We start from the raw sequence: 24,165 nt of genomic DNA, 5'->3' as shown, positions 1-24,165 counted from the left end.
TAGCTATAATTTGACATATAGTTTCTGTACAAAACACATTTTTGATGTAGGAATCATCTCAAATGTTCAGCCCTGCCTCTAACTTTCAGATAAATAGTAATGTTTATTTTAATCAAAATTAGTCACAAAAGTCTCGCGTTTAATGTGATGCCAGTTTCTGTCATTCATATTTTATATATTTGTTTCCATTTACACTGAGATCCACTGTCTGAAACAAAGTCGTTTAAAAAGAAATTAGCATGACCTGTCTTTTAACCTTTCCCCAGCAACTTGTTATTCTGTGCTTAAAGTTCCTTTAAAGCATTGGTTTCTCAAAGGATAGGCAGCATTGATCACCAATGCAATTTTTGTATTTTTTTTATAAGTAATATCAACCACTGAATAAAAATAGACCACTGTGCATTTTCATACCAACACAGGCTAATCCAATATTACAGATATTAAATTACACTTCAGGGATTTCTAAAGTCTAGAGATTATTTGGTAGTAACACTACAAAAGGCATTATTAGCTGGAGTTTTAAACTGTAGCCCTCATGAGTCATGGAGTAGTAGTGCTGAAGAGATATTAAAATAAGAATTACATAATGCCTATATCCTTACCTAGGAGTTAAGGGAACTGAACATACTTCCTATATCAGTTTTTAGGATGAGAAGACAATGATAGCAGAAATACCTTTTTTTTTTTTCCCCTCTTCTGGCCTGCTTTTTGCCTTAGCATGAAGTGTCTGACAGTGGCATTTGCCATTGCAGAGCTGAAGTTTCTAGCTTGTGAAAAGCTGCAAACATAAACAAACCAGTCATATGTTTAGCAGCCTTGGTTTGTAAATGTGCAGAATTTTGTAAACCAACCATGGACCTATGGAGCTAAATGATACTTGCTTTTAAAACACAGATTACTAGCAGTAGTTTGCACTTCTGTAGCCCTTTTTCATTTCTGTAGCACTGTTTTAAAGTGATCGAATAATCTGTGTTTCTCCACACATAATAATCCTGCAAGGCAGACTCAGAAAATACCTGTAGCAAAGAAGAACTTGCCTGTGCATGAAAAGGAAAATAATAATAATAAAAAAAAAAAAAAAAAAAAAAAAAAGGATAAAAAGCTGCAGAAAATTAGTCTACTTTAAAAAGCTATTAAATTGTTCCTATCCCTGAAGCTTTACAAATGTGCTAATTGTTGTGTTCTGGTCATGTAATGGGTTTCTGCACGAAGTTTCGGCGCTCTCCTGTTGCCGAAGCCCTCGTGCTGCCTGGGGGAGGGACCGATGGGCTGTGTGACACAGGGTAATGAATCTTCCCTTTGGGCAGCACATGCTTCAGGTCTGAACGCCCAGAAATGCTTCACAGATGTGCTGGGCTGCCTAGCAATGGAAATTTTCTGATTCTAGCTGACCTAAAAAAAGTAAATAGACTACAGAGCATAAGGCTACTCCCGGTATAAAACAACAATACACACACACACACCCTGCTTCCCAGCTAACATTTACATTTTACCCCCCTTCACGCTCCTTCTTCATAACCAGTGACTTGCCAAACCTGTGACACTGCTGTCTTGAAACAGAGGCATTCAGGGACATATTGTAGGGGTGGTTTGCACCGTGTAGTGAAATGTAAAACAGTACAGCTCACACTGTCTCGGTGCCTTGTAGAGCAATAGTGCACGTCTGGGAGAGATTCTGTACGTCAGCACATCAGCCATTAGCAGGAGCTCCTATGCAGTCATGAGTAATGTGTGCATTTGGGGGTGTTGGGGTTGTGTTTGTACACACAGCTTCTGCCACTGATGTTTAGGAGGAAATCAGCACAGTCAGTGTGTACAGCATCTAGAAAAACAGCTGGGACAGCATCCAGGCAGCCCACAGCTGGGCTGGGCCAGAGTCCCTGAGCTGCTCTTCTTAGGAGAGCACTTCAGAGGATCTGTAGACAGTAAACACTGGAAATGCATGGAAGCTTGTAGACAATGTGTATTTTAGCAATAGCTGGCAGAACTGTTCAATTCAGAAATCTGTTTGCATTCCTGTTGTCTCTCTTTTTAGAGTTGGCAAACCGGTCATTGAAATGCACTTGTAACAGACTTGCCTGTGTGAGTTACCTGTCTTGGAGCAGAACCTTTCTGTGAAGTGTTGAAATCCATCTGGACAATTTTACCAAGAGGCAGACTACATTTTATCAGTTATTCAGTGCACTTGCACACCCCTGGTAATGGTTTTTAAATGGGGGTATTAATGAGTGTTCTGAAACATGACAGGAACTGAGACAGAAGCCTGGTAAATTACAGTGGACTTTAACAGATAGTTTTGGATGCAAACTCAAATATTTGTTTCGCTTTTTCAATTTAGCTGAAATTGTAGAGGGTGACAATAACACTGTAATCCTAGAACAGATGCTTCTGCTCTGAATGCTATTTCTCCCTCCTCCTCACTTTCATAGCTTTTGTTTGTACACACAGTGCCTTGAACACTTCTCAGGCTTCCCAGTAGAGAGACTCAAGTTGTTGTAGAGCATCCTGGGCATCACCAGCAACACTGGAACGTTTCCAGTGAGCCATCTGTGGTTTGATATGAAATCTGTACTCCGTGGCATGCTGCAATGTCATTCAAAGAAAGAGTAGGCATAGCAAAGGCACTGACTCAATAAGATGCTTCACGTCGTTGTAGGACTGAATTCCTCCCCTTGACCTTTTACACTCCAAGTTAAGAATTTAGTTTAAGCTAGTCACTCAGGTTTCCTGAATAATCACCAGATATGGACAAGCACTTGCAAGGATGGTTCATCTCATCCTAAGTATATAGTATAGGTTAGACTGAAGGGCTGACTTGTAGACAGCTGCAATTAGGTTGAATGAATCCATCAGGGGAGAGAATGTGACATTAACATCAGCATCCACCCAGACTGTCCTGAGAGCCCTAAAATTACTCAGACTTGCATCACGGGTGCCACACTCCTCTTACATAAGCTTAGGGAGAGAAACTCAGCAAAAAGAAGAGATCCACAGGAGGAATGTTATTCTTCTTGCTCTGGACATAGATGATAACATCAGACTCATGAACTGCTCTTTGAATTTAGAACAGTGTTTCCCTTTAGGATTTAGACAATGTATTCCAATCTCAACTGTAACACACCTAGATTAATATATCTCTTCCTGCTCTCCATCTTTCCCTTTTTTCACTCCATTTTTTCTTCAGCCCTTTATCACCTAATTTCTTCCCCCGTGTCTGTTGTCTTTCACTCACCTTTCTAAGCAATTTTTTTTTAGTTAGGAGGGAAAAAAAAAAAGCTTTGGGAGTAATACAGTATTTACGTGTCCTGACATTTTTCCTTCTGCCTGGATATTTTGTCTCTCACTTCTTCCTTTTTACCCATTTTGTGGACTTCAGGACAGAGACAGTCTTTCAACATGAACATGATAAAAGCTGTATCAGTATTACAGTAGTGTGCTGTGTAAGTATTTATCCAGTTCTGGTTGTCAGATTACCATGTATTTCTCTGAACTTTGGATCAGACAAGCAGTTGAACATCTGTAGTCCTTGGGCAGCCTATAACCATCACAGGGAGCTTCTTCATTGTCCAGAGACTACACTATAACATAAAGCAGGGCTATTACTTGTACATGTGATTTAGAGCTCTCTGTGGTGCCCAACACTGGGCATTCTCAGGCATCAGAGAAGGTAAATCTTCCTGATATTTTTATCTTTCACTTGTGTCCCTTCACATCATCTTTAACACGTTGGAGTTTTCCTTTGGAATGAGTTTGTTTGCATAATTGTCTGTACTTTCCTTTCCTGTCACTGAAAAGTAGTGACTGGTGCTGCACATACAATACCCCACTCATCTCTACTCACATCTGACTGGAACTTCTTCAGCCATCCAAAATACCCTAGGGATTCATTTTACACAGACATGTACAGAATTGAATTGTATTGGTACAAACAGATATCTCTGAAAGATTTTCGCTTCGTAACAGCCAGTGTTATAAAACTAAGCTTTAAATTCAGGCTCAGGAATACAGACTTCTGGTCAGAAAACAGAAACAGCACCATGTGGCACATCCAAACAAATCAGCACAGTTTGAGTTGAATTCTCCTGGATATTACCATATCCCTTCTGTAAAGCAGATAAACTGGAAAGCTGCGTGGAAAAAGCACATATTAAGATTCAGTTTTCCGAAAGGTAAAACAGCTTTTTACAAAATCTATCACAAAAGGAAGTATGTTTATTAATGGTTCTTAATTTTGCCAGGTGTCTTTGAAGATGCTGTTTAAATAATCTCTTTGTACTACTGGAAACTCCCAACAAAACATCAGTCTCCTGTAAATGAGGTGACAGAATTGCCCTGGTTTTGTTTTATTTTACATTCTCTAAGTGATGAAAAATAAGAATTTTAGAATTATATTCAAATATTTTCAGTATTATCATCCATCCTTTAGCAGACAGACAGAGATATATAGATAGAAGTATATTTGTCAGCTATTCATAGTGGAAACCTTCTCTCAACACCTGATGTTGACAATAGTTATTTTTCATGGCTTGGATTATGCTTCAACCTTTAAAAAAAAAGGACATGCATATGGTAGATGTGCTTATTTTAACATGGATTGATGTAGTTGTGATTTGTTATAAGTCAGTCACAGTTATATGTAGAAAATTTTAGAATGTTCTTTTTAAAAGTCGGGTCTTTTGTATTTATAGCCAGCTTGGAAAATGTGTCCATTACTGTGATCTAAACATGGTAATGTAGCATCTGTGAATGTAGCAGAACAAGAAGAAACTGAGTTCGTGTCCATTATACAGAAAAATAGTTACCAACTGTTTTATCTCCTGCATTTGTTAAAATACTGAGAAAATTGTAACATAAGAGATTCATAGTAAATGAGTTTAAAAATAGTTTGTCTAAGACCGAAATGCGGTTACGGGAGAAGAGTTGGGCACCAATCTCTCCACAAGATGAATATCGTCGGTTGTGAGACACTCCCATTATTTGTGAACCAAATTTCATGACTCCCATGTGATTTCTGCCTGACACAGCTCTAGGCCAGTTGGAATGACTTTTCTATTTCTTGCTGAGGTAGCTCATGATGTCTTCAGTGGCAAAGGGGTTACTGTTTAGTCATCAAGAAGTGAACTTACATTAACTTGGAAGCGCTTTTAGTTTTTGTAGCATTAATTAAAATTTTGTGTCTTTTCATAGCGATATTTTTGTATGTGAGTTGTTACAAAGTTGTGTCAACGTAACTTTGATATGTCACTCCAACAGACTACATGTCATATAAAATTCATTTCATCACAATACAAATATCTGGTGTCTCTCAGTTGGCGAGCTTGGCAAGAGAAGAAGCCAGAACTTGTAGTAACCTCCATGTCAAACATTTGAAAACACCTTTCTCTCTAGAAGAAATTTAGTTTCATACCTGCACGTCTTTGTGTTTGTATTAAGCCCAAAGGTAGTATTTTGGTTTTGCCAGGACCAGCTGGTAACTGGTTAAGAAAGCAGTAAAGACTGAGGTGCTCCTGAAATGTGTTATCTCCTTTTAAAACCCACCTTTTTCATGACACCCACAAAAACGCTGAAGTCTTTTCCCAGGTATGATAATAGAAGTGATTACTGGTAATTATAAATGAGGAATAATAAAAAGACTTAAAAGGGAAAACATAATGCAAGGTGGTGCATTGTGGGCATCATAAACAGAGGGGGGAACAGTAGCAGGACCTCGGCCTTTGTGCTATGGACTGTTCCCGTTCTGTCTTGTGTGGGCTTTATGGAATGGCAAGGGTTCTCTTCAAAGAGAAGTAAGTAGGATATAAAGCTCCCCAACTAAGAGTCTGCATCTTTCGTTTTCCCAGCATTCCTAAAATTCTTCTCCCCACCCCCCTCTTCCCCCTAAACCAAATCCCTTCGGCTTTGGTGACTTCAGTCTTCATGGAGTTGCAGCAAATGGAAGTAGAAGGGATCTAGAGAGGTCATTAACCCATCTCCCTGCCCCAAGGCAGGGCTGCAGCCACAGTAGACTAATAAGCTCTCTTTTTTTTGGTCAAAGATCCAAATAAATGAATTGTAAAGATTTGGGGGTTTTTTATTAAGTTTAATTTTGGGAAGTTTGGGCTCAGTTGCTAAAGCTTTGTGTAACTGTTAACACTCACAAGGTTGACTTCACTGAAATTACTTTAATATGAATCAAATTAAGAACAAACTACCACCTCATTTTTAATGAGATTCAGTGATTTTACATCTCTCACATTATTATGTATTTGTTTGCTACAGTATTACACTTATAATAGCTATGAAAATATAATAATGATTTTGGAGTAATATGCAGAATTACTTGTGGTTTAGATCTTTGCAAATATATGTATATCTACTTATCATACTGTTGCTAAAGAATTTTATATTCTTTATTGCTTAAAGCAATTTACAAAATATGTGATTTTAGTAGCCCTCAATTAATTTTATGAAATTGTGCTGTATCTTGAGTGTCTTCCACCTCAATTATTTCTGTGTATTTTAGCCTATGTAAAAACAATCTGTACAGACACACAGTAATTTTGGAATTGATTGGGTTTTATACTAAGTGTAATATTGGATTTCACTAGGTGCCTCCACAGTGCAGTGCCAGTAGATTCCTCAGAAGAATATGTGTAGCTGTTGTGTATAGTTGTACAGTAATCAGTTCTTTAACACTCTCTCTTGTAGCTAACTCTTTGTTTAACCTGTCACTGGTTACTTAAGTTCAGTCATATGATTTTTACTTTATTTTCAGTTCCTCTCATAGTCAGTTAAAGCCTGCATACTGTTTCTAGATGTTTTGTAACTAAAATATAGTCGACATCAGGAGAGGTTTTTAGGAAAACTGCTGGCCAGTCCTCTTAACACTGAAGAGGAAAAAAGGCTTGACATCGGAAAATCTGGCTTTTTTATAATAAACCTCTGAATCAATCCCCTTGATGCAGTAAGATACACTGGCAAAAGCAGTTGCTGGTATTTTTGTATACTAGGATTTAAAAAAACAAATTGCCCCACCACCACCAAACGTAGCAGCCCGCTGGAAGTTTCTAGAACAGCCGTGGTATGGATCTTTACATCCCAGTCTTACATGGCAGAACCAGGGTCAGAAAAGCATCAGTGCTGTGTTTGGTCCTCTGTGCTGGGCCTGGACTCCCTGATTGCTCCGTGTCCCTTCTGAGCTGTCTTTTTACATACTCTTACCTTCCACTTCTGCCTTCTTTCCCCCCCCCTTGAGAACAAATGAAGTAATTAGAAGTTTTCTTCAGGCAGAGGGAGGAGCAGAGGCAAAGTATGTAATAAGTTTTGTCTAAACTGTTTTCCTTTGGTAATGCATGCCCTAAAGCTGTGTGCTTAGCTGGGTTCAGTGTAATTGTTCCTATCCTGCAAAGCCTTTCCGGACTGCCCGAAACAGAGAACCAGCACTCCCATCATGCCCCTTCCCTGGCTGTGCCTTGCTCCATAATAACCTTTTTCCATAGCCAGTTATTTCTTCACTGAGTGAATGAAACTTGGAGTCTGATTCTGAAGATCCTGGGTTTAAACCTTTCTGGCAGCCTCAGTGGGTGAAAAGAGTGTGTGATCATGTAATTAAACACACTGTAATAATGCAGATACACAATTAACTGTGCACAAAGGAAGTTTACTCCAGCATTGCCTAGTTTTTACACTGACAAACTTTACCTTCCTTTGATACATTCTTTAAGAAGTTATCACAGGGAGGGTAATTATAGGATGCTATTTTAACTTGCATGTTCACTTTTGCCACATTATGACCACTTTCCCTTAAAACACTGTTGCCCTACCAACTTGCTCTCAGCTACAGGAAGTTTTGTGTTTATCCACACACTGGAATATTTTAGTGAAAATCTTAAACTATTTAAAAGAACAAATGAAAATGTACAATTTTATGTCTAGCATTTACACCAGGGTTGGGTTTTTGCTGCCCTGCAAAAACCCACCCATTTGGCCCAGGCACACTCGGTGCTGCCTTTTCAGCTTGACCCTTTTCCAGGCATGTTCCTGCTTTTCAGACCAGGAGGTGAGACACTGCCTGTGCCCACACACTGAGCAGAGGAAAGGGGCAGGAAATGGGAATAGACAGCAGGGCCAGCAGGAGAAAGGACAGATCAAGAACAGGTGGGAAGAGGAGGAGGAGGACGAGAACAAAACAGGGGATGAGGAAGACAAGGAGTTGAGGGTTGAGGCAAGGAAGAGTGGTCTGGTGCTGAATTTGGACCTGGGCATGAGGAACAGAAGCAGGGGATGGAATATGGGCAGGAGAAACCCAAGACTGGCAGGAGAGAGAATGAAGAGCTTGGAATCAGAAAGCCTCTGCTGGGGGAGGAGGCTGAGGGGTGCAGAGAACCAGAGAAGAGACACTTTCGTCATGAAAACCAGCTGTGGGATGGGAGGCCTGGACAAGAAGGATTGGGATTGCTGAAGTGAGCAAAATCAGCCTGATTCTTATCAGACTGATAAGAGAAAGAGGGGTCGAAAGGGATGGAGGTCACAAACTCAGAAATAGCAGAGAAATCTGTCCCCTGGAAAACATTTTGCCCTTAACTGGGACTTTAAATGTGATTGTTTCTCTGTGGTCTGCCAATATCTGAAAATGTCTGATCATTCTGTGATGCTGGTGTTCAGAAGGGATCACAGCCTATTCATGCTATCACTGCCTTAGTTCAAGGGATGACAATGTCCCCATTGGTGCCTAAAATAAAGGCCTGGTCTTTAACCTGTGGATGTCTGTATAATGCCACGCAAAGAATTTCCAGTTTGTTTGTGGTTTAAAATTTAGAATATTTTTTAATGGTGCTAAAATATTTGTTAGTGTTAATATTTTCAGCCCTGTATTTGTTTTTAATCTGCACACAGAAAATGTAAGGAATGATATTTTGAAAAACCTATTCAGGCTTTATTCAGAAGTAGCGTGTGTGTGTGTCCAATGATTCAGATCTTAATGGCAGGATAATATTCAGTTGTTTTCAAAGGACTCTTGAGTTGTTTATTGTTCAGGATGTGTCTGATGTGAGGATGAATGTGGTATGTGCAGTGCAATATGCTTCCTGGAGAACCAGCAATTTGTTATAATGCTTGAAAATTGGGATTGTAGAGAGGGCAAGGATTGCAGGAGGGATGGGCTTGTAATTAAGACAATTGAAGGATATCATGGAAGGTGTGATGTGTCTCTGCCAATACCACTGAGCTTCTGTGTGATTACGTTGCTTCAACCCACCATTTTTATTTCTGTACTCTTATTTTGTGTCTCCCACTTTCCGATTGCCTGATTTGGAGTTCTTGAAGAAGTACTAAGCACTCACAGCTGCAAATGAAGTTAGCATTTTATCATGTGAAATGCTGTAAAATGCTAAACATTCTGGAAAAGCAAGTCCTAAATGCCTCAGATTGTGTTTCTGAAAATAGTAGGTACCTTTGGCCATGTGTTTTATGTGCCTCAATTCCATCTCTAAAATGGAGGTAACTTTTCTGCCTTCTCTCACAAGAATATTAGGAAAATAACACGGTTGGTATTTGTGAAGCATTCAAGTGCTATATACTGACATGTGCTATTGAAAAGCCATTCTGTCTTCAGAACAAGGTTTGAATAGTGTACAATAAATATGTCAGGAAAGTTCAGAGTAAACAGTGACAAGAAAATAAAATACTGAATAGCCAGTCACTAAATGAGCAGTGTACATCCTCTTCAGTGAATAAGATGGGGGAAGAAGAGTATATGCCTGTATAATGAAATACTGTATCATAGCAAATATACCTCTAAAAGCCTAATTCAGTTCCAAGATCCAATCTGAGGATCTTTAGTTTTTTACTTTTCCTACCTGTAAGTCTTTGGAAATTTATAAATATTCTTCCATCTATTTTCTGTTTATAATATGTGTTAGCAAATGAACCAAATGACTGTGTAAATATAAAAAATTTCTTTTCTTTTGACCTCGCTTTTAAGTCCAGGCCAGCATGGCATGGTTTACAGTTGTTCCCTGTCTGTGATATTGGTCGGTCCCTGTGTAAGATGAGTTTGCTGAGTCTCAGTTCTGTTTGCTCTTCATCACCTTGCTCTGAATCCATTTGGCAGACTTGGCAAAAGGGTCAGTAGTTGCAGGAGGAGGACAGCATTACTACATGTTCCCTAGAGGAAGCTGCCTCCTGGTGAGGGCAGAGAGATGCTTGCAGTGAGTGGGAGAAGGTTGGATTAGATCACTTGTCTCTCCGCCTCCCACATACCCTGTACCCTGCTAGCAGAGCACTGTACACTTTTTTTTGAAAGAAAATGTGATTGAAAGATCTGCCAAGTGCTCCCCTGTACTTCCCAGCTTCTCCTCCTCCTTCGTTTTCAGTGGTTTCAGCCCCCCTCATACAATCCAAGCCATACTTTGGCTCCTCCCAGCAAACGTTTTTCTCAGCGGCCAAACAAGACAGGCTCGTGCCCTGGTTTGTGTTGTGTTGATGCAGAGATGAGGCATCCTGGACTACAGTTCACATCCACAACCATGTTTAACCTTCCTCGGAGTAGGGAGAGGACTCTGAGTGAAGGATACTGTACCACAGCTCTGATTTAACTCCCTGAAATGTCGGAGCTGCACACTCACTCTGTGGTGTATCTGGGGAGTGGGTTTTGGTGTGCAAATTGTGCTTCATAGGCAAAGTGCTGTAAATAAATACACACATTTCTCCTGTTTCAGCACTGAGATATGTCATCTCAGCCTGGACACAGGCTTTCCTGCTTCTCACATGTTACTTTATGCATTTCCTTCCCTTGGAGAAGAGAACAACCCAGCACACATTCTTCTCCCAGTGCTGCCCACAACCAGGAGTGGTAGGAAGCACTTGAGAGCATCTCTCAAGTTATGCCTAATTGCACAGGCTCAAAGCCAGCAATGAATTGAACAGCTCAGCTCATTGTAAATACAAAGATTTCTTATGCTTTTTAATTGAATTTTTATCATCCAAAAGTTTCAAAGGTATTGAATGAAAGGCAGCTGTGTTTACGTGTTGTGATAAGACCAAAACTGTAGCAAAAGCTGAGAATAAGGATAGTCCACACAGCCATTACTGTTCTCCTGTTCCCTTCAGAAGCCTGTGCATTTTAAAAGAACCCCACAGTTTAGCCTTTGCCTACTAAATCTTTCAAGAAATATGCTCCTTCCATGATACCAGTTTCATAAATTATTGCACTGTGCAGAAGATGCTCAACTGTCTCATCTGACTGGCTTTCAGTGCCTCGCTGTGTCCAAAAGTGAGCCAGTAATTAACTAAGTAAAGCCTCAGCTTTACATTCATTTTCACCTTACTTTACAAAAGCTAAATGGTAATTTCACGTCTTTTACTTATCTCCAGTGTAAAAGATCCTCAGAGAGAGGGTAGAAATATTTTTGTCATGGCTGAAAAATAAGGTTTATTATGCAAGGACCATGTGCTTGTGGACAACCATGTCTCTGTTTCCCCATCTGTAAACTGGATGTAATGTTCCTACAACCCACTAGGGAGGGCAGGCTTTGATTAACATGTATGATTGCCCTATACATATGCAACTCTATCACTGCTTGTTTTTATTAGCAACTAGCAGTAGAATATGAAGAAGAAGCATCTAGCAGAATAATGCTGCAGCCAGAGTGAGCCCTCTCCATCTTTTGACCATCACATAATTTATTTTCAGGCTCTGCCACAAAGTGTGCATGTTTGAAATAAAACTACACTTATATTGTAGCTGTAGAAATCAAATTATTTGATGTAGAGGTTGACAAACAGGCAAAACACTTGTTTTTAAAGGAAAAATGCCCATAGATATGATTCAATATCTTGAGCACGTTTTTATTTTGTTTAGAAAATTTTTGTAAGGAAAAAAAATCTATTCCAATGCACCAGAATCCAACGTATTGAAAACATACAAAACTGTTTCCAGGTCAGCCTAAAAGAATGTCTGGGAAGTGTTTTTATTTGTGTGAGTAAACACCGATCAGTCAGGAAAAAGACTGCATTTTGAGATAACCCATGAAAAATGAATCCTACTGCATTTATTTATTTCATTTTTTTCTCTCCCTGTTTTTTTCCTCTCTCTCTTTCTCCTCTCTCTCTCTCTCTCTCCCTCTCCCTCCTGAAAATCTCCTGCCACAGCGGCTGCATTTGCCTCCAGACTTGTCAGACACAGTGAGCCGCGCGAGCAAACAGGATCTGGCAGGATCCGCCAAACTGCTGAGCTCAGGATGTGGTGCCATGGCCATCGGCAAGAAGCACCTGGACTTCTAGTGATTTCTCCTTAGCAGTTTCACTCAGATTTATGTGACACTCTAATTATGAGTGTTAATGACTTATATAAATATTTTTCTTAATGATTTGACCCAGCACACAGTCTTTAAAAATACATGTTGGCATATGATGCCTTCTTTTTTTTTCTTTTCTTTTTTTTTTTTTTTTTGTGTGCTGGTTTCTTTGTACTGATTTTGGTCTTGTTTGGGTTTTGCTTTTCGGTGAAGCTGCTGTTATGTTGGGTCCTGCCATTGTTCTGCTCCATTGGAAACATACAGTATTTTGTTCCTTTCCTTAAAATATGAAAATTACTGTTACCATTTTCATTTCTGTATTTTTTTACACTAAAAAAATGAAGGGATATTTTTCCCAATAGATTTTTTTTTTATATAGTTACATTTAATATTTTGTATGAATAATGAGTTGGATGGTTTATTGCAATAAAGGAGTGAAACTAAGCAGTTCATTGTCACGTGTTATTCGAAAAGCAAACCAGACAGTTTTAAAAACATTCATTTTTGTAATCTGAAATACCATTCTCAAATTTCAGGAAATCTTTACATTAGTTTATTAGATATGTAATAATAAATTTAAAATACATAAGATAGTTTTTATTCTAATATGCCAGTAATTAAGAATGGTTGTTTTTTAAATCAGATTATATTACAGATAATTAGTTTTCCTGATGGTTTACTACATGCATTAAAAGGCACTTGAATGGAATTTACTAACCAGAGAGGAAAGAATTGATTTCCTTATGTAGTTCAAAACAGTAATCCTAAACAATTGAAGTCAGCACTATGAAATTATGTCAACAGACATAATTCGAGATTGAAATTCAAACCGACAGCTACATTAATGCCAGGAAACCAGAAGAGTGCATTTGAGCTCGGGGAAGGATATCACAGCATGCTGGTCTGAAGCAGGGCAGAATGTACAAGTAATTCAGGCTTCTCCCCCCTTAGATATACAATTTGTGAACTTCTAACTATTCTGTATGTATCTCTGTGTGTCTCCCATCACACAAAGGAACCATAAAGCAAAGCTGACCTGTGAATTAAAGTGGTTTGCATTCTTTCTTCTGGGGCTGACTTCCATTTTGAAAGGTAATATCTTCTTCTCTGCAGAACTTCCAAGCCACCCAGCTGTAAGATTGCATTACAGTTTCAGAATTTAGTCTTTATAATAGTGTATTACATGGCTGGAGTGAAATTGAGTCTTCAAAGAACGTGTTAATAGGATGCAATAATGGTAACATATTTTGATGGGTTTGGAACCAAGAGTTGGGGAAGTGGTTTGCTTTTTTTTTTCCCCTGCAATCCAGGTTCTACTTTATTTTTTTTTCTCGACAACGCTGTGTAAAACAAAGACATAGCTTTTAAAACTGTCTAACTAATATGATGAATGTCAATCACTTAAAAAACTCCACTGTAGCATAAACACATACTGTATACAGCTTTTATTCTGAATTAGAATAATTGAATCAATGACAGTGATTTGCCAGGATGTCAAATCTATCCATCATATCCTGTCACTACCAGTTTATTTTTTGTGATCAAAATCAAAAAGACTACTATTTTGTCATCAACTATTTCATTAGTAGTAACAATCAGGTTTTCTCTTCTATATTTTTTAGATATGCCTGTTATATTTTTTATTTCTAAAGACACAAATCCTTTTTAAATCTTTTCAAAATAAAGTTTCAGACCTGAACTGTCAGTTTAATGAAGAAAAAAGACATCTACTTTCCTATGCAAACATATTTAAAATATTATCATCAATGTCTCAAACAGTTTTTCTCTTTTTGTATTATACGTAGCACTGAATGGAAGTTCTCATTAGATACTTAATTGTGCCTTTTGAAAGCAGGAAATAATTTAAACACTTAGGATAAAGTGATTTTTAACAAAGGTGAAGTTTTACATAGTACATCTTTTTAATGTAAATAACACGAAACACGGTATTTCTTTGTGGAATATAAAGTCACAAGACATATAAATTGCTGACAACATACTTAAATAGGTCAGTCACTTAACACACAGGGGGGGAAATACCATAAAAGTCACAGTCCATGCCTAGTTAATGTGTTAACTGAAAATTGTTAGCAGGCAGCATATGTATGTACATGTCTACATGTGTGTCCTATGCATCTATAAAACTTCAGTTTCCAAAACTTCAGTAGGTTGATATTAAAGCTGACAAATATTTTGAGCAATAAAAGGAACTCCTCCTGCAAATCTGCATTAGTGTTTGGTTTTCTTCTGAGTCACTAAACATGCTTTGTAAAATCAAGTGTTAGAGAACAGAGATGTACAGTGTTGTTCACCTAAGGCAAAGACGTGGAGCGAAATTCCTCTTCTTTCCTTCCAAAATATCCTATCAGTTGCAGCAGCACGTGACAGTGACTTGGCTACTCCAGTAAACTGATGGGTGCTGAAACAGTGCTATGAACGTGCTACCTGAGAGAATGTAGATACAGTGCAGATAAAGTGTAGATTCCAGGTGTTTCCCCAGAAGCTGCAGCAGCTCTGGCGTGGTGATTTCCTGGGCCTTTTCCCCACAGCCACTCTGTGACCGTCGGGCTCCTGTGCACAAAACATCCTTCAGTTCCTTCTTCTCTTGATCTGAAGACAAATATTTGACTAAGGGGTGCAGCCCAGGTAATCGAGGGATGGGCACAGCCTCTTTCCACAGGCTGTTGCAATGTGCTACCAGCTTCTTTTGGCACATCCTTGCTGGCGTGGGTGGAAATTGGTGGTATGAGGTTTTCTTGTTTATTGCAATTTTTTGAGCAGAACTTCCCACTTTTTTAGCAGTCTACAAACTGAAACCACCAAACTCAGCAGGGAAACAATAGATTCATCCCAGGGAAGACGTTCCCAATTCAGCCCAAGAGCCTGATCTTTGCAGAATTGTGACACACAGTCAGGAAAGCAGTAATGAAATTTAAAACATTTTGCCTTTAATATGTCAGATAAGAATTCTTTATATAATTTCTGTTATGCTGGGATTTCCAAAATGTAAGTATTTGGAACATGAGAAGAATATTTATCATAGGTAAATCTTTTTCTGTGTTTGTAAAGACATTTCAAAAGCAATTTCAAGGGTGCAGTTGAATTCAATTTTCTGTAACAGTAGCTACAGGCATCTGGAAATGGACATTCAGCTACTTCAGATTTGAAACCTATGGTAGTATGCAACTGGTTTAATCTTTAAATTTAATATTAAATAGTGATGTTGTTCCAAGCACAGCTTTTGGAAAAATGCAAAAGTCTAACTTACAAAAATCCTTTACTATGCCAACATTGGAAAGTGAGCAATTATTCAAGTTTTTCTGAAACCACAAGGTGTATTACACATACTAAACTCAAACCCACACAGACACACATACTAAACCAGTATTTCTCCAAGATCATATATTAGAAATTTAGCAAAGTGTTCTTCTTTTGCCTGTGCTGGAGAAACATCTTAACTACAGAGCACAGCAGAAATAGGAAAGAAGATGCTTTTATGCCTTTAAGAGGTTCTGGAAGCAAGTACTATCCCCCATGACATCTCCTGGGGGTTTTATTTTCTCTTGTGAGCTACCTGAGTGCAAGACCTACATTTCTTTTTTTAATCACACTGAGCACATGATGGTGGTTATTTAATAATAAATGTACCTCTGTAGAAAAAAAGAATGAAAGTGAATCTTTATCTTACCAAAAAAAGGCAGCTCAGATGGAGGGAAAGAAAAAGAAAATAAAAATTTCTCCACTTTTTTTTTTCAGCTTCTAGTCTGATATAAGCAAATGTTGGGCTCTTCTTTGTTTTCCTCAAAAATGGGGGGGGGTGGAAATCTGTATTTCTGAGCAGGTAGATTTTCCAGGAGTGTTGAGCATCAAACATCCCAGAGCATCTGATGAAAACTTGGCTGCTAGTTCAAACTCTGCCTTTAAACAATTTTGAAAGATATTAGGGACATCAAACTAATTTACAGACCCCCAGTTTAATGAGAGCGTTGAGTTTTCAACATTTTATTGCATACAGATTTTCTGGGCCTGTACAGCTTAGTCTAAAGTCTTCCAGAGAAATCAGTGATGGTTTAGATCAGAAGCCACTTGGTAGGGTAAGGGCCAGAGGATTGGGGGTTTTTTTTACAATTTAGCAAATCTAGAGAATTTGTAGCTGCATATTCCTCTGTATTTAATTAATAAATAAATAAATAAAAATTGTGTTTTAATGTGTTCTGACATTGAAGATATATGTAAAATCCAAAATAGGGCAAGAATTTTTTTTTTTTTAAATTTTTATGCTGGCAGAGTTTGAATGTTCATGCCTTCAGAATGTTCTCAGCACTTAACACCATCTGAAGTATTCTCTTAAAAATCTTGAAACAGGTGAATTTTGGTACACTTTCAGATGCTTCAGTTGGAGTCAGGCTGGAGCAAATGCACTAGAGAGAGCTCTTGCTGAAATTTCATCAAGCTGGACTTACAGAAGAAGAGAAAGAATGGATGGGTTGGGTTTAGATATGAAATCAAGCAGTTCTCAGTGCTAGTATTTTAAGAAAGCATATTGTGTGGAGAAAGAGCTGTCAGCTCGTTTAAGATATGTTGCTTGAGTGAAACTTTTCTGCAGTTCTCAGTATGGGTTTATTTATGTTAGCAAAGTATCTCAGAGCTACTACTCATAGGCCAGGGTTGTTTGGGCAGGGCTTCATTCTTGGCCTGGGACTCCAAAACAAATTTGCCTTCCTGGGCTGTTTTAAATCAGTAGGACGAGGATTGTTCTAGCAGGACTTGATGCCAGTTCTAGCTCCACTGTTTCCAGCTAGCAGCCATAGCTGGAAGCTGCAGCTGCAGCACTTGATTCCTGACCAGGCAAGTTTTGGTGTGTCCATTTCCTCTCTGGGCTCATTCAGCATCTCTCTGGATCCAGCAGATGCACTGGTTGGACAACAAATGTACCTCTGCTATCCATCATGTATAATGAAACTGCTGCCACCAGCATGGCCTTGTGCTTGGAAAAGGTAAACTAATGCCAGAATCACAGGGTGGGTTGGGTTGGAAGGGACCACAGTGGGGTGACGTGGTCCAGCCCCCCTGCTCAAGCAGGGTCATCCCAGAGCACATGGCACAGGATTGCATCCATACAGTTCTTGAATATCTCCACTGAGGGAGATTCCACAACCTCTCTGGGCAACCTGTTCCAGTGCATGGCCAGCTGCACAGGAAAGATGTTCTTCCTCATGTCCAGATGGAACTTCCTGGGCATCAGTTTCTGCTCATTGCCTCTTTTCCTATTGCTTGGCACCACTGAGCAGAGCCTGGTCCATCCTCTGACACCTTCCCTTCAGATGCTGACAGACATTGATGAGGTCCCTCCTCGGTCATCTCGTCTCGAGGCTGAACAGGCCCAGCTCCTTCAGTCCATTCTCATAGGAGAGATGCTCCAGTCCCTTAATCTTCATTGCCCTCCACTGGACCCACTCCAGGACCTCCATATCTCTCATTGTACTGAGAAGCCCAGAACTGGACACAGCACTAATGAATAAAACTGAACTCAGTAAAGACCAGATAGGGAGTGACAGACAAAGAAAAGCATTTGGAAGAATTCCCCAGCATGGTGAAATTCCCATTTATGGTGCTTCCTAGCCTATGTCCAGGATAGCTCAGCAATTTTGGAAAATTACTTGAGTGGGAAGGAATTTGACAGCACACTCGTGGAGACAGTGGAGTAGCAAGTCCATCTGTGTGGGAGCCTTCCCAGGAGCCACCTCAAAAAAAGGGGATTCATCCAAAGTAGCAGAGGTTCACAGACAAGGAGCTTCAAACATTATCATTGCACCGGCTTCGGACAAACAAATAGAACTTGTCACAGCAAAACACAGGGAAAGAGGATGGAAGCACAAGCAGTATGGAGGCAGCCACAGTTACCTGTGTACAAGCAGGAGAGTACAGCAGGCAGGCACAGTAAAAGAAGCAAGACAGCTGAATGAGGGGCTTGTTTTGCAGCCCTTGACTGTAGAAGACTCTATGAAGTTTTAAACGTATCCTTTCCCAAACAGGTGTGAATCAACAACAGTTCACGCAGAGCAATGGAATCATAACTCAGGAAATCATCAGACCCAGTAAAAACTTAGTTTAAATAGGAATCTAAGGGTTCAAATATGTATTTTGCAAAGGAACAGTGTTGACTTAAATTCAGAGAAATCAGAGTGGACAACTTGCTTCTTTAAAAGCAAAAAAACTATAAAATTTAAATGATGGGGTTTTTACTTAATCCAGTCTGACAGGGGGAGTTTTAAAAATAAATAAACCCTCTCCTGCAGTATTTGAAACACAAGGCTGCAGAATACAGACCAAGTATGGGTTCAACTTTGATGAGTCAATCTAAAGGGTAAAAACATAAAGGGTAAAAAAAGTTACAAAGAGAAATATAACTTTTCTTTGCTTATGATAACATATTTATTGTAACAACCCGAAGGTGTTTATCTACTCTATGCAGTTCCATGTAACTCAGAGTCCTTCTGTTGCCCTGTGTGTAATTTCTATGGAATAACTGTTCATAAACTTCTCAAAATCCATTGGCATAGGCCTGACCTGAAGGAGGTTATCTGTGAATCTGCAAACTTCTCTGGTGCAGCTGGAAAAGCTCGTATGTCCCAGGAGAGGAAGAACTGCAATTTGCAACCCTCACCAATTTTAGCTGCCAGAGTGTACGTGAGGTCTGTCAGGTGCCTGGAGGCAATTGCAACCTCTGCTGGAGGATTTCATGCAACTTACAGCTCCTGTCAGGGACCTGAAGGTAACAAGAATCCTCCTGGGTCACTCACAAAACCTCTGCTCGCCATCTGACCCACCTGCAATTCGACTTTGGAGGTGAGGCTCCAGCACCTGAGAAACCACAGACCTCTACCAGCCCAGAAAAAAACAATATCATGGTGTTTTGTGGGGGCAGAGCAGCAGCAGCACACAGCCCACCAGCATCACAGACACGTTTTCACCTTCACCACCTTCGAAATCACGATCCTTTCACTAGGGGTAGTACCAAGAAGGGGAAAGGGAATAGTACAGAAGGCCCTGAAATATAGTCATCAGAGGTTCATAGTGAAATTTAGAGGAAAGCAGGTTTCCTGGAGACTTTTCTCCAAAGGACCACCTTCCAAAGAAACAACAGGGGTTGTGGCAGCTGGAGGATTCATGAAAATCTACAACACATCAGCTGTACATATTAACAGACTGATCATTTCATTTCTTTGAGGTTTCATTTCTGCAGACCCTATGAAAACACCTTCATCTTCCACATGATTGCTTTTGAAAACTATCTTAGGATAGTGAACTGTCCTAGGTAAGCTACCCTAACTGTCTGCTGAGGTTTACTTTCTTTACAACTAAGAGAATATTAGGGGAGGAATTAATTTAAAACATGTTCTAAAGCAAGGAACTTGCCAAACTGGCTCCTATCCAAACTGTGCTATCTTTACTACCATGCAGCTCATGCAGGTTGCTCCATCCTCTGCTGTTTTCTCAAAGAAATACTGAACGATAACGTGAGAGACTTCCCTAGCATCGTTCTCCAGCGTTAATCCAAATGGAGCTATATTCCATGCTTTATTTTCCACCCAAAGAGGAGGAACATTTCTTCTGCCTTTACCACTCTGGGCAGTGCAAGGTTTTCGGGGTTCCTGCCCTCTTCAGCCACAGAAACACTCCCATGGCTGCCTTTTCTCCACAGCAAGACACGTAAATACTCGCTGTCTGAACAAGACCAAGCAGCCATCACAGACTCTGCTCTCACACCCATAATGCACATGCCTATTTCTGACTGGGGAGGGGGGTTGAATTGGGTATTTGTAGGTGCCAATCACACTTCTGATTAGAAACACGGCTGCGGGAGCTCATTATTAAGCAAGCAGGTGCCTTGTCAAAGAAGAGTTATGTTAAAGGAAGATCCTACACCATTCCCAGAGCAGAGGAGCCTTATCAGCTGCACGTGGCACAATGCTCAACTGCTGAAGCCGAGGACAAGAGCAAATGGAAACGAACTGGAAGAAAAGAAATTAAAAACAATGACACGTTTTCAGTTTTCGTAGTACTGTTTGTACCATGAAAATGCAAAACAAATGTAAACCTTAGCACAACTCTAAACTCGCACGTATTACCCGGAGAAAAGGAGATAATGTGGTTTAGTCTGTAATACCAGAAAAGACAATTTAAAACACAACAAAACAAAAAAACAAACAAACAAAACCAAACAAACAGACACCTTTGGCCATGGAAAGTGAATGAAATAGGACTTCCAGTGGCTGGAAAGCCTGGGGGAGGCAATGTGTGTTATCAGTCCCGGGTTGTTCTCTGCTACTGTAATCTTGCCCCCACAGATAAATCCCACGTTAGGCTGCCTAAAGTAAACCAGCCTACGGGGGCATTTTGCTGACTTTATAAATAAAAAGTAGAGGGGAAATCCCCTCTCTGTGTCACAGGCTGGGTGAGAAGGCAGCTCTTCCTGCCTCCTGGAGCAGGACACGCTGGCTGGTGCTTACCTTTTAAAATCAATTAAAGCGGGTGTCTGCACGGCGCGAGGCAGCTCCAACACGTGTGTCACCGCATGCGTGTCTGCTTCGCCATCAGCATGTATGGCTCATCATCTGTCTGCTCTGAACAATAACTGTTAGGTTAGCAGCCTTTTCACTTGTAAATGTAAATATTGTATCTAGAACACAATATTTGAAACACAAAATACAGTGTTATTAAGACAGCACTCACACATCAATTCTTGTGTGACTATAATTTGTGAAATGCCTTAGGAGGGGCTTATAAATAAAGTATAAGGTGTTATTATGAAATACATTTTAACCAAATGCACAGAAATGTCTCATTCCTATTGAAATCAATAGCAAAACTCCCACTAATTTCAGTGGTAAAAAGACGAGACCCTTGGAAACTGCTGTGTTACGCTGAGCAACACATCACAGCAGATTCCAGTCTTCGCGAGTCATACAGCTCTGGCAGGAAAAAAAGGGATGAAAACGGGTGGTAGAGGCTGAAGGTTTTCATTCCCCACGCATGCTGCTGCTGGTCGCGGTGCCTGGCGAGGCGGCACATCCCCGCGCAGCCACACCACCACCGCGACAGCGCTCAGGCTGCTCCGGGGCCTCCCCTGGCCCCCAGCGAGCACCCGGGAGCCGGCACCGGTGCCCGGGCGTGGGACCCCCTCACGCTCGGCCCCGTGCCCCAGCCCACCCGGGAAATGCCTCTTGGCAGGGCTGCGGACACGAGACGTGCAGGCCGAGGCTGCCCGTGACCCGCAGAGCCCCCGGCGCGCTCGGCAGCGGCTCTTCGAGGCGAGCGACGCTCTGGGGACCAAATGCCCCGGCTCCTTCCCGATGTGCAGCCAGCCGGGGACTTTTCCCCGCCGACCCGCTTCCATAGGGCACGATAACAAGCCAGTGAGCCAGAAATGTCTCCAGTCCACCGCGGCCAGCCGGCCTGTCACCGGAATGATCTCAAGGTTCATCCGCGCACGCAGCGGCTTTATCGCACGGCTGCGGGGGCTGCGGGAAGGCTGCAGCCCCCAGCACAGCCTGCCGCCGAAAAGGCTTCGGGAGGGGTGGACAGGGCTGGCGACAGCACGATGTGGAGGCCACCGACGGCTGGAGCACGGGCGGTGGAGCTGCAAGGCCGGGAAACCCCAGGAAGGGCAGGGAGGAGCTATGGGGAGCTGCCTCTGCCCGCGGATCGGCACCTGCAGGAACAGCGACCAGGGCACAAAAGCTGTCGGGGGGAGGGAAGGGATGGGAAGCTGTTTTCCGTTCCTGGTCGAACAGAAATTGGCATTTAGATAACAAACTTCATCAGTAGGTATAAACACGCTAAGTGGTTATATAAATGCCGGGTTTGTACCTGTAATTAATTGTTCCCTGAATCAATTTAGCTGTGCGAGAAGGGACCTGCCTATTGTGGTGTTTAATGCAATCTATCCATACCTCATAAATACGTAACACGCAGGTCTGACAAAAATATGTATTAAAAATTTTTTTAAAAATCAGTGTTACTTCAGTATTTGTGAATGGATGGCTTCCAGGTAGTTAAAACTACTTTATGCTGGTATAACAAATATACTTACAACTGACCAGTATCAATTAAAAAGAAATCTAAATCTAATGTTTTTGTTCATTTTAGCTTGCTTTGGGCTCTTCATTTTGCTATCATCTCATGCTTTGAGCAAAACTGCTCTTTTTCCCTAAAGGATCCAGAGTTTACGTGCATTTAATCTCGTCTGCAGCGCTGCAACTACCTCGGCACCTCAGCTCTTCTGCCCCAAGTTTACAGTGAAGCGTTATCTGCAGTGACAAATATGCCAAAAGGAAAACATAACCAGCCGAGATGGTATCTTTGCTTTACAAAGGCTGCTTGTGATGCCTGTGCTTTGACTCAAAACTCCCTGCACATTGGCTTTTTAATCATGAGATCCCTTTTTCAGCACAGCATTGCGAGTAACAACTGCAGCACAATGAGCCAGCTTCATAGATATGGGAATGTTTAGATTTCCCTGCCAGTGACTAAAGGCCTTTAGCTTTCACTAGCCAGTCCCAGCTCGCATTGTTGTTGCCTGTTGATTTGTCTTCTCTCATTATTCCTTGACATGCAGCTCTCCACCCACGCCCACACTAACAACCCTCACACAAAGCGCATTGAGGTATTAACCAGGTTACAAGTTCAATGGAAAATTACACTAAGATTGTGCTGTGTGGCAATATAAAGGGATGGTATTCAGTCTCCCAAAGAGCCTGTTAAAAACACAGCTGGGTTGGGTTTTTTCCCTTTTAAGCATCCTAACAAAAACAATTTTTAGAAGTCAGGAATGTATATTTGTGTGCATGTGTGTCTATACGTACTGTTACAGCCGATAGACACAGGCGGGCATCGTGTCTCTGCCACTGACTGGCACGATGCAAACTCCCCACTGGAAATTCTGCTGGATTCTGGAGTTCATTTAAAGCATACCCAGAAACCCAAGCTAAATAAACAACCTCCTCCTGCTCTCAGCTGCAATTAGATATGTGAACCTATCTTCTTTTTGTTAGCCCAAATTACAGGCTGGCGGAAGGGCTGAAAGTCTATAAAAAACGTTTCTTAAGAATCCCTCCTTATTGAAAACTGAAAATAAAATCAAAATAAAACTTAATGAGATTAACCTAACACAGTAACAAAATTTGCAACACCACACTATAAGGTTAAAAAGAAAATAGTATAATAAAGGAAATACAAAGGCTTTGGCATGGTTTTTACAATCAACAATGGTTAATTTTGATATGTAGTTGTGAACAACTTCAAAACACTTAAGTTTAAAACTCTTGCAAGCACTTTTAATTGATTAGGAATGAATTCTAGATGCACAAAGATGATTGGACTGTGAACAGTAGTACAACTATATCTAAGAACAATTAACTCTTGCCGACCAAAAAGAAACGTATGATGCATGAAAATGTGTATAAAACATCTATAGAATATTCTTGTCAAATATAAATGAAATTAACTTTATTATAGAAATCATTCTGGGAGATTTCTAGGGAAGACAAATACTTACATTTCGACATAAAACAAATTGGATTATATCGAAGACACAATCTACCTTTTATCTATCAAACTTTTCTTCATCGAAGCTCTCTCTTACCCCCTGTTTGCACATAGCTTCAGCCGTTAACAACCTTTGGAAATACCAACAGATATTTTTCTTACATAAATCTAGTGCGTATTGTTCCAGGTTCAATTATATGCAATGGAATGATACAAACTTGGAACGTCAATCCATAATCTATGAACAGATTGGTAGAAGTATTCGATATATCTTGATAAAACTCTTAAATTCGTGGCAAAGCTTGTTGATCATGGCTTCTTTTTTTTTTTTTTCCTTTTC

At 40.4% G+C, this 24,165-nt stretch overlaps 1 protein-coding gene across 1 annotated transcript in view; it reads left to right on the top strand.

Moving 5' to 3' along the window:
* Positions 1 to 14,498, top strand: part of ELP4 (elongator acetyltransferase complex subunit 4) — a 142,196-nt gene extending 127,698 nt beyond the window's left edge. The window contains exon 10 of the mRNA XM_017826969.1: positions 12,130 to 14,498. Within this exon, the coding sequence (XP_017682458.1) occupies positions 12,130 to 12,261 (132 nt within the window). The 3' untranslated portion in view covers positions 12,262 to 14,498. The remainder of the gene's footprint in view (positions 1 to 12,129) is intronic.
* The last annotated feature ends 9,667 nt before the right edge of the window (positions 14,499 to 24,165 follow it).

Source organism: Lepidothrix coronata, unplaced genomic scaffold (assembly GCF_001604755.1).
Source record: "Lepidothrix coronata isolate B3197 unplaced genomic scaffold, Lepidothrix_coronata-1.0 Scaffold133, whole genome shotgun sequence".
In the NCBI taxonomy this organism is placed as follows: domain Eukaryota; kingdom Metazoa; phylum Chordata; class Aves; order Passeriformes; family Pipridae; genus Lepidothrix; species Lepidothrix coronata.
This window is presented reverse-complemented; position numbering and strand designations above follow the sequence as displayed.